This window comes from Myotis brandtii, unplaced genomic scaffold, assembly GCF_000412655.1.
Source record: "Myotis brandtii unplaced genomic scaffold, ASM41265v1 scaffold1777, whole genome shotgun sequence".
Classification (NCBI taxonomy): Eukaryota; Metazoa; Chordata; class Mammalia; order Chiroptera; family Vespertilionidae; genus Myotis; species Myotis brandtii.
Window position 1 is genome coordinate 132,028 of NW_005356585.1, and position 11,257 is coordinate 143,284.

The window sequence follows — 11,257 nt, forward strand, 5'->3', positions numbered from 1 at the left end:
CACCTAGTGAGGGTCACCCGGAGCACCTAGTGAGGGTCACCCACAGCACCTAGTGAGGGTCACCCACAGCACCTAGTGAGGGTCACCCACAGCACCTAGTGAGGGTCACCCACAGCACCTAGTGAGGGTCACCCACAGCACCTAGTGAGGGTCACCCACAGCACCTAGTGAGGGTCACCCACAGCACCTAGTGAGGGTCACCCACAGCACCTAGTGAGGGTCACCCACAGCACCTAGTGAGGGTCACCCACAGCACCTAGTGAGGGTCACCCACAGCACCTAGTGAGGGTCACCCACAGCACCTAGTGAGGGTCACCCACAGCACCTAGTGAGGGTCACCCACAGCACCTAGTGAGGGTCACCCACAGCACCTAGTGAGGGTCACCCACAGCACCTAGTGAGGGTCACCCACAGCACCTAGTGAGGGTCACCCACAGCACCTAGTGAGGGTCACCCACAGCACCTAGTGAGGGTCACCCACAGCACCTAGTGAGGGTCACCCACAGCACCTAGTGAGGGTCACCCACAGCACCTAGTGAGGGTCACCCACAGCACCTAGTGAGGGTCACCCACAGCACCTAGTGAGGGTCACCCACAGCACCTAGTGAGGGTCACCCACAGCACCTAGTGAGGGTCACCCACAGCACCTAGTGAGGGTCACCCACAGCACCTAGTGAGGGTCACCCACAGCACCTAGTGAGGGTCACCCACAGCACCTAGTGAGGGTCACCCACAGCACCTAGTGAGGGTCACCCACAGCACCTAGTGAGGGTCACCCACAGCACCTAGTGAGGGTCACCCACAGCACCTAGTGAGGGTCACCCACAGCACCTAGTGAGGGTCACCCACAGCACCTAGTGAGGGTCACCCACAGCACCTAGTGAGGGTCACCCACAGCACCTAGTGAGGGTCACCCACAGCACCTAGTGAGGGTCACCCACAGCACCTAGTGAGGGTCACCCACAGCACCTAGTGAGGGTCACCCACAGCACCTAGTGAGGGTCACCCACAGCACCTAGTGAGGGTCACCCACAGCACCTAGTGTGCGTCACCCACAGCACCTAGTGAGGGTCACCCGGAGCACCTAGTGAGGGTCACCCACAGCACCTAGTGAGGGTCACCCACAGCACCTAGTGAGGGTCACCCACAGCACCTAGTGAGGGTCACCCACAGCACCTAGTGAGGGTCACCCACAGCACCTAGTGAGGGTCACCCACAGCACCTAGTGAGGGTCACCCACAGCACCTAGTGAGGGTCACCCACAGCACCTAGTGAGGGTCACCCACAGCACCTAGTGAGGGTCACCCACAGCACCTAGTGAGGGTCACCCACAGCACCTAGTGAGGGTCACCCACAGCACCTAGTGAGGGTCACCCACAGCACCTAGTGAGGGTCACCCACAGCACCTAGTGAGGGTCACCCACAGCACCTAGTGAGGGTCACCCACAGCACCTAGTGAGGGTCACCCACAGCACCTAGTGAGGGTCACCCACAGCACCTAGTGAGGGTCACCCACAGCACCTAGTGAGGGTCACCCACAGCACCTAGTGAGGGTCACCCACAGCACCTAGTGAGGGTCACCCACAGCACCTAGTGAGGGTCACCCACAGCACCTAGTGAGGGTCACCCACAGCACCTAGTGAGGGTCACCCACAGCACCTAGTGAGGGTCACCCACAGCACCTAGTGAGGGTCACCCACAGCACCTAGTGAGGGTCACCCACAGCACCTAGTGAGGGTCACCCACAGCACCTAGTGAGGGTCACCCACAGCACCTAGTGAGGGTCACCCACAGCACCTAGTGAGGGTCACCCACAGCACCTAGTGAGGGTCACCCACAGCACCTAGTGTGCGTCACCCACAGCACCTAGTGAGGGTCACCCACAGCACCTAGTGAGGGTCACCCACAGCACCTAGTGAGGGTCACCCACAGCACCTAGTGAGGGTCACCCACAGCACCTAGTGAGGGTCACCCACAGCACCTAGTGAGGGTCACCCACAGCACCTAGTGAGGGTCACCCACAGCACCTAGTGAGGGTCACCCACAGCACCTAGTGAGGGTCACCCACAGCACCTAGTGAGGGTCACCCACAGCACCTAGTGAGGGTCACCCACAGCACCTAGTGTGCGTCACCCACAGCACCTAGTGAGGGTCACCCGGAGCACCTAGTGAGGGTCACCCACAGCACCTAGTGAGGGTCACCCACAGCACCTAGTGAGGGTCACCCACAGCACCTAGTGAGGGTCACCCACAGCACCTAGTGAGGGTCACCCACAGCACCTAGTGAGGGTCACCCACAGCACCTAGTGAGGGTCACCCACAGCACCTAGTGAGGGTCACCCACAGCACCTAGTGAGGGTCACCCACAGCACCTAGTGAGGGTCACCCACAGCACCTAGTGAGGGTCACCCACAGCACCTAGTGTGCGTCACCCACAGCACCTAGTGAGGGTCACCCACAGCACCTAGTGAGGGTCACCCACAGCACCTAGTGAGGGTCACCCACAGCACCTAGTGAGGGTCACCCACAGCACCTAGTGAGGGTCACCCACAGCACCTAGTGAGGGTCACCCACAGCACCTAGTGAGGGTCACCCACAGCACCTAGTGAGGGTCACCCACAGCACCTAGTGAGGGTCACCCACAGCACCTAGTGAGGGTCACCCACAGCACCTAGTGAGGGTCACCCACAGCACCTAGTGAGGGTCACCCACAGCACCTAGTGAGGGTCACCCACAGCACCTAGTGAGGGTCACCCACAGCACCTAGTGAGGGTCACCCACAGCACCTAGTGAGGGTCACCCACAGCACCTAGTGAGGGTCACCCACAGCACCTAGTGAGGGTCACCCACAGCACCTAGTGAGGGTCACCCACAGCACCTAGTGAGGGTCACCCACAGCACCTAGTGAGGGTCACCCACAGCACCTAGTGAGGGTCACCCACAGCACCTAGTGAGGGTCACCCACAGCACCTAGTGAGGGTCACCCACAGCACCTAGTGTGCGTCACCCACAGCACCTAGTGAGGGTCACCCACAGCACCTAGTGTGCGTCACCCACAGCACCTAGTGAGGGTCACCCACAGCACCTAGTGTGCGTCACCCACAGCACCTAGTGAGGGTCACCCACAGCACCTAGTGTGCGTCACCCACAGCACCTAGTGAGGGTCACCCACAGCACCTAGTGTGCGTCACCCACAGCACCTAGTGAGGGTCACCCACAGCACCTAGTGTGCGTCACCCACAGCACCTAGTGAGGGTCACCCACAGCACCTAGTGTGCGTCACCCACAGCACCTAGTGAGGGTCACCCACAGCACCTAGTGAGGGTCACCCACAGCACCTAGTGAGGGTCACCCACAGCACCTAGTTGTGCGTCACCACAGCACCTAGTGTGCGTCACCCACAGCACCTAGTGAGGGTCACCCACAGCACCTAGTGAGGGTCACCCGGAGCACCTAGTGTAGCTCACCTGGACAGATGGCTTTCCCTTCAGGTCTGGGCTGGCTGGGGGAGCCAGAGGTGCTTAGGCACACCAGGAAGGCACTGGGTTGTGCAAACACTGAGCCACTCCTTCCCTCAAGGCCCGAAACACCCCCCACTCCTGCTCTGCACCCCAGGCCCACTGCTCAGCACCGATGGGGCCAGGCCTGACCCCTTTGTCAGGCCAAACCTGGCTGCAAGCTCAGGGGTGCCATTCGCAAGTGCTTCCCCTCAGGGCTCATGGAGTTCCCTGCGTCGCCCTTCCCCGGGCTCCTGCTTTCTCTTACAGCTGGGATGACGGCTCCGGAAGGAAGCTCTTGGCAAGACACTCACCATGGTTTCCATGTGAATCTGCGTCAGCCTCTGTAGTGACTCCTGGGAAACTCAGTGAGAAGGTCAGATACTTAGACCAATTGTCAATGTTCTGTTGTTTGGTCGGAGAGCCACAGGGCTGGCCCGGGGGCTGAGGCGCCCACAGAGGAGGCCCCCAAGGAGGAGGCCCCCCCGGGGCAGGCCCCCCATGAGGAGGTGCCCACGTGGGGACACCGGGGCCCATGTCCTCAGGGGAACCTGTGGAGAGCGGCTACAGTGTTTGGACAGGTTCAGGCCTCGGACTAATACGAGGGCACAGTCCTCTCGTGGCCACGTGCAAGTCCCAGCTTGGAGGGCAGAGCCCTCCCAGCACAGTGATAGCCAACAGCTGTAGTTGTGAGCTTGAACCTATGGTCCGAACATGTGGCCCCACGTGCCTGAGTGATGTGGGCTTGATAGAGTTCAGGTGCATGTAACTGAGTAGGATCGAAACCCACGGGAATGTTGTAAACTTCTTGACTGCGCCCTGACTTTGCCCTGTGGAATCTGCTATAAAATAAAGACACGGCTTGTGGTCCGTGGCGCTCTCTCCATCAGAGGGGGCAGCGTCCCACCCAGCCTCAGCGCTGTTCTCATCTGCCTTTTCTAATCCTTCGCCGCCCCTACTCGGGTTCACCGTGGCCGTGCTGGCGCGGCACAGAACCGAGCTGTGGAGGAAGGCGGGCGGCAGAGGCGGGTGTGAGGCTGGATCGCCGAGGGGGCAGCAGGGAACCTACCATCGATCCCCATCTGTACATGAACTTCCATGAGTCTCGATGGTGGCCCTGGAGGCGGTGAGCTGAGCAGGACGCATGCAGCACAGGAAGGAGCGGGGCTGCTGGAGCCTCGGCTGCAGAGGGAGAGCAGGCTCCCCGGTGCCCCTGGCCCCTCGGAACCCATGGGAAACGGTCCCTGCGGACTGACAGCAGGAGGAAAAGCCCTCAGGGTGCGGGCCGCTCGGAGGCGGCCGGCCCCGGCGAATTGGGGGCAGCGTGCCGGCAGGGTCTCCAGCTTTCCTTGCCAGCCACTGTCCTGCGTACCAGCTGCCATGTTGATGAATTGCCTCTGTCCCTTGCTGGGGTCCCTGGCTGCCAGGACTGCCATCCAGGGGCCACCTGCTGCCGTTCACGCTGTCGTCCTGCCACACGGGCCCACCCTGCAGGCTGACCTCGTCCACCCAGGCCCCCTCTGAGCTCCCATGTTTACGCCCGAACAATGCCTGGCCTAGAAACACAGCCAGAGACTTCACTGAAGTTTTGTTACCTTCTGTGATAAAAGGCAAATAAATGTTCTGTCATTTTAGAAGATGAATCCAAGTTGATGAGCCTAGCAACATGGGCAAGCCATGCAGTGGGGAGTCGCCCTGACCCGTGACGGGCTGGCTTAGTGCCCGGCGCGCTAAAGAACTAGGGCACACAAAGAAGCTCGGAACTGTGTAGGGAAGCCACGCAGTTCAGAATGGACTCTCTCAGCTCCGTGTTTTCAGGGACTCCTGAGAGGGACGCTCGCAGAATCGCAGACCAAACTGCCTGGTGACTCGAAGGGAACTCACAGCCACCAAGCAGACAGAGATGTGCCTCCGCGCTGGGCCGCGCCCTCGGCTGGTGTCCTCTGGGTGGCGGGTGGCACTGTTTCCTGTGTCCTCTGCTTTCTGAGGGAAGACGGCCTGTCACCAACCCCCTGGAGGAGAGCAGACCCACTGGTGCGAGGTGACCAGGACTCACGCTGAAGGGCCTGAGGGTGAGGCAGGGCAGGGATAATGGGCTAAATACAGAAACCTCATTCATGCCTTCAAGTCTACATCCCAGCACACGGCCGTGTGACACAAAATGCACTTGAAATTTTAGCAAAAAGTCACCTCCTCGGCAGGATTTGGGAGCCTTGCAGGCCCCTGGGCCCCACATAGCTCCCTCCCTGGGCACATCTCTGGCTGCACCCCTACCTGGCACCTCCCAGAAGGATGACTGCAACCACCTGCACCCCCAAGGGCTCCGACCTTCCCTCAGAACCGAGCACACACTGGAGCCGTCAGAGGTGCCACTCACAGCAAGCCCTGATGCTGTCGCTGTGGGCGGGGCAGGGCTTGGTGGCATGCTGCAGCTAGCGCCTCTGAGCAATGTCAAGGCCCAGAGCCCAAGCATTTACCTCCCAGGAAAAATGAATCAAACAAAAGAACAGGGTGTGGAGCCACAGTGGACAATACCTGAGACTTCGTGGGCACAAACACAGGAGGTGCAAAGGGAGAGGGACGAATGTAATTCTAATTTAAAGCAGAATCTGAAAGTGAAACACCTACAACTCATGTCCACCTTTAAATAGCCCAGACCAGTCTCTGCGCAGGTTACAGGGAGAAAAGAGCAGGGGTGACCTGCGGGCTCCAGGCACCTGCACGCACCTCTCCTGTCTGGAAGCGACTGTCCGCGAGCGTTACGGAGATGCGGGGTGGGAGCCGAGTCCAGCGCTGCTTAACAGAGACCGACTGAGCGTCCCCTGCGGGCCAGGCTCTGCAGCAGGTGCTCGGGCTCGAGGACCCCCAGGCAGGGAAAGGCCTGCGCCCTGATGAAGTCCCGTCTCGTGCATGACTAAGAGAGCAGCTCATGGAAACACATGTTCATGGTGGACTGTTTACAATCTGGTAGTAGCCCGGCCGGTGTGGCCAAGTGGCTGAGCATGGACCTATGAGCCAGGAGGTCATGATTCAATTCCCAGTCAGGGCACAGGCCTGGGTTGCAGGCTCGATCCCCAGTGTGGGCTGTGCAGGAGGCAGCCGATCAATGATGCTCTCTCATCTTGATGTTTCTATCTCTCCCTCCCTCTCCCTTCCTCTCTGAAATCAATAAAAATAAATAAATAAACAACCTATGGTAGCGAATGGGTAATAGTTTAAGGCTGGTCTAAAAATAAGCAGAAATATTCTCAGGAAAGAGTGTACTGGGCATGACTGTATTTCCTTTGAAGTTCAGGACACACTACAAATGTTTCCATTCAAAAATAGTAATTTATTTACTGGAAATATAACCGTGACATCCTGTAAAATGAATTAATTATGTACAGAATACATGTGTTCTAATGCACACTACACCCGCACATGGGTGACAGGCCCCTCTTGGACTGGCCCTTCACGTCCGGGTCCCCATGTGCTGTCCCCCCACAACGCCAGCTGCTCACCCCCTAAAGCGCTTTCTGCAGAAGCAGCCGCAGTCTCCTCTGCTCGTCCGCCACGGGGGTCGCCCACTTCTGCTTCAAGAACTGGACGTCCATGTGGCCAGAGGCTCTGGCCAGCACCAGGGCCAGGAAGCCGCCGCTGGTCCTCTCTGGCTCGCCCACGACCGCCATGGCCACCAGCCTGGAAGAGAGGCTGCATGACTGCGAGGCTCCTGGGGCGTGAACGAGAGTCTAACCACCGCCATGAGTCAGAACGAACGTCAGAACAGAAGCCAACACAGGGAAGCCTCTAAAACCCATTTTGAAAACTCACTCCTGAGCGAGAGGCCTGCTGCACGACCGCTGGTCACCATCCCTGTTAAGCATGAAGGACTTGCTCCCCGGACAGGCAAACCCACACCCTGGGCTGCAGGCAGCCCTGCCCTGAGACCAGACCTGCGGCGAGAAGCCTGCAGCCACCCCAGCAGCCCCATGCGCCCGCATCCTTCCCAACCCCATCTGTCCAGGCCTCAGAGACAGTCTGGTCGTACTGCTGGGCCCCAGGTCGAGAGCCACCGCATCACTGAGGGGCGGGGCAGGGAGAATTAAGCCCTCCTGAGCCCACAAAGGAACAAATCTTGAGAATTTCCACCCACTGAGTATGTTAAGACTGCTGCTTGGTTATTGCCACAAGCTGGGAACTCCAGGAACGATGCAGCAGGGGGAGGCCAGGGAGCCGGGAGAGCTCGAGGGCAGCACAGCAGCTCCCGCTGAACTCTGCAGACACGGTGAGACCTGGTGCGGAAACGCCACTCAGCACTACCAGGCCTGCTCACTACTATTTGTTCTTAATCCTCACCCAAAGTTACTTTTCCATTGATTTTTCTCCAGGGAGAGTGGGAGGAAGGGGAAAAGAGTGAAAGGGAAAGAGAGAAACATCGATGTGAGAAAGACATCAACTGGGTGCCTCCCACATGTGCCCTGGGAGTGAGCCTGAAACCCAAGTACCTGCTCTTAACCAGGAATCGAACCCAAGACCCTCTGGTGCTCAGGCCACCGCTCCAACCACTAAAAACACTGGCCAGGGTTGTCAGAGCCAATTTAATGTGCTTTGAAAAAACATTAAAATAAAATGTGCTTCAGATCTGTGAGCCGAACAGAATCCAGGCAAAGAGGGAGAAAACAAAGCAGCGTCGGGTCTGATCCTGGCCGCCCAGGCCCAGTGCGCAGCGTGTATAATAACTTGAACTTAAGTCTAAAAGGGGCAAATGCTTCCTTCTTTCTAAACTCCTGCTGCTCGCCTGGCACCAGGGTATGTAGTGGACCAGTCAGTGGGCTCACATCCTTGTGGGGCCAGATGGGTGAGAAACACAATAAAATAAATGAGGTTCCACAGTGGGGTGGGGAGAAACTCTAGAGCAGCGGTTCTCAACCTGTGGGTCGCGACCCCTTTGGCGGTCGAACGACCCTTTCACAGGGGTCGCCTAAGACCATCCTGCATATCAGATATTTACATGACGATTCATTACAGTAGCAACATGACAGTTATGAAGTAGCAACGAAAATAATTTTATGGTTGGGTCACAACATGAGGAACTGTACTTAAAGGACCAGAAGGTTGAGAACCACTGCTCTAGAGAAAAATAATTGGGCACTTTCTTTGAATATTATCACTTCTTTAACTTAAACACTGCTTGCTGCTAACCTCTGAGGCGGGCGGTGTCTGGAAGAATGTTCTAGATCACGTCTGCCTTTTCTCCACTCCCTCGGTCTGAGCTGCTCCCTGCTGGCAGCCTCAGCCCAGCTGGCTGACTGACCACCAGCCATGCAGGAGGTGGGGTTAGGGTTAGGGTTCGGGTCAGGCACAGTCGGCCCCAAGACCCCATGTCCCGAGTCTCTGCCAGACCTTCTTTCCTGCCCATTCAAAGTCCTGACTCCCTCTGGCGCACACCTGGGCCCGTGCCTCCTCGTTTCTCCCACCCCACTGTGGAACCTCATTTATTTTATTGTGTTTCTCACCCATCTGGCCCCACAAGGATGTGAGCCCACTGACTGGTCCTCTACATACCCTGGTGCCAGGCGAGCAGCAGGTGCTCAATAAATATTTGTTTTATTAAGTAACTGACAAGCCTTTTGAAATAAATGACATGCATATTATGTGTTTAGAAGTGAATCGCAGTCTGGATTTTGATGATGTATTTTTTTTAAATAATTAGAATAATGTCTATACCTAGTACTTTTCAGATCTTATCAGTGTGTCCCTAACACCCAGCAAGCGATTCTGTCTCAATCGCTCTCCAACTGGGTGGTCCCCACCCTCCCCAGGCTCCTAGAGCCATCGCCGTCAGAAATACAAATCTCAGGGAAATGGACAGTGAGCAGACAAGCGGGTCAGGAAAGAAGCCTTCACAGAGAAGGCTGTAGAAATAGTTCTATTTCCATGAATAAAACAAGACAGGGATTGCTGGAGGCCGACCATGATCACCTCCATGTCACCGGGTCCACGCAGAGGCCACACGCTGGTGCGACTGCGCCCCACTCTGGGGCGGAGGAATGCGTCCACGTGACAGGGTGTCAGTGACTGACTCCCAGCCATGGACTGCGAGACACTAGATGGAGGGCTGCAGATGGTACAGACGGAACCCTGAGAGCATGACTAAGGGGCTCACACGTTTCTTCTTTCCTTTACTGAAGAACAATGATGGGGAAATGGTGCCGTGTGAATTCTTTAATCCATAGACTACTCTGGACTAAATTGAAATCAACATACCTTACAGTGGTTTGTAAATTATTACTTAAATTGATACTACAGAAGCATTCCTTAAACAACAGAACACATTCTAACGTCACTACCGGGAAGCTCTGCAGGGAGGACTGGCGGCCAGCGGTCCCTCAGACCTACCTGTCTGGAGAGACGGGCTGCTTGGCTACGGGACCCAGGTCGCTCTTCAGGAGGTCCCAGATGTAGATGCAGGAAGTGTCGTCCTGGACGAAAAACACCGCTGGCCGGGTCGGGGACCACTGCAGGCCGGTGACGGCGCGGCCCGCGGTGCCGAGGCCCCACTGCAGCACCGGCCGCTCAGACGCCAGCTGGTGGAGCCTGATGCTCCCGTCGCAGCAGCCGGCCTGCGGGCAGGAAACCAGATCACGGCTCTGCTTCCCTTTCAGCCAATCTCACAGCGGGAAACACTTTCAGAGCATCAACATTTTTCAGTTCGTGCAGCAAAAATATCTTTTTGTTTTTGAAACAGAATTCTAACATTAAATCTGTCCTAACCAACGACAAAGATAAGAATTCACCTGGGAGGTTCTGGGACATTTTGTACTCCTTCCCCTTCCCAAAGTGGCCAATAGGCAATGAATTCCGTGAATGTACAAGTAGGTGTTTATTTTTAGCAAAGCTGGATCTCAGTGATTCAAACACAGGGCATTAAGATTGGCTCCATGAAAATCAATAAGGCATCTTTAAAAAGATATACATACATTTGCACCAATAATATAGTGATACATCCCCTTGGGTTGAAATTTCCATAAAATAAAACGTAGCTGGTTTAGTAAAAGACCAACATTTAGCTTTAAAGAGAAGCTTGTACTCTATATACTAAGTCAGTCCATAAACAAGGCAGAGGCACAGACAGCATCACGCGAGGCTCAGGGCACTCAGGGGCCTGAGCCGCGTGGCCTGCGGTCGGTGTGTCCTGCACAGCGAGCACTTCTCACTGCCCGGATCTTGGTTTCCACGTGTTTTTTCCTAACAGGAGCCAGGACTCCCTGGAGAAAGGGCTGACTCCAGGAATTTACTACACCAAAAAGCAAAAAAGGGCTCACAGAATGATGCCAGAGAGCAAAGGACCAGTTCCAAGGACCCCCCAGGGATGCTCTGAACAGAACAGGGGCAGCAAATGGCTGTAAGCCACTGAGGAGAGTAAGGAGCCATGTGCCCACACTTACATTACACATACATGCCTCCATACATACCAATAAACATGCCTGCCTACATGTACACCTAACATACATATTTACATACTCCTACATAGTAGAAAAGACAGACAGCAAACTAGTAAACATGGAATTAACTACAGGATGCAAAGCCACCGTCGGAAATCACCGACATCAGATGCCAGTGAGGATCATGAATGGATGCAGGTAAGAATGTGAGCACATAGATGTGGAAGTGAGGGTGCAGGTGAGGACGGAGGCAGGTGAGGACCTGAGGCTGCAGGATAGGATGGGTGCAGGTGGGGAGGGTGTAGGTGGGGAGGGTGTAGGTGGGGAGGGCGCAGG

General features: G+C 56.5%; 1 protein-coding gene across 1 annotated transcript in view; it reads right to left on the bottom strand.

Moving 5' to 3' along the window:
- Positions 1-6,807: 6,807 nt before the first annotated feature.
- Positions 6,808-11,257, bottom strand: part of LOC102242125 (WD repeat-containing protein 60) — a gene marked incomplete at its 5' end in the record, with an annotated part of 45,512 nt that continues 41,062 nt past the window's right edge. Inside the window, 2 exons of the mRNA XM_005863412.2 lie at positions 6,808-7,175; positions 9,876-10,099. Of these exons, the coding sequence (XP_005863474.1) occupies positions 7,001-7,175; positions 9,876-10,099 (399 nt within the window). The remainder of the gene's footprint in view (positions 7,176-9,875; positions 10,100-11,257) is intronic.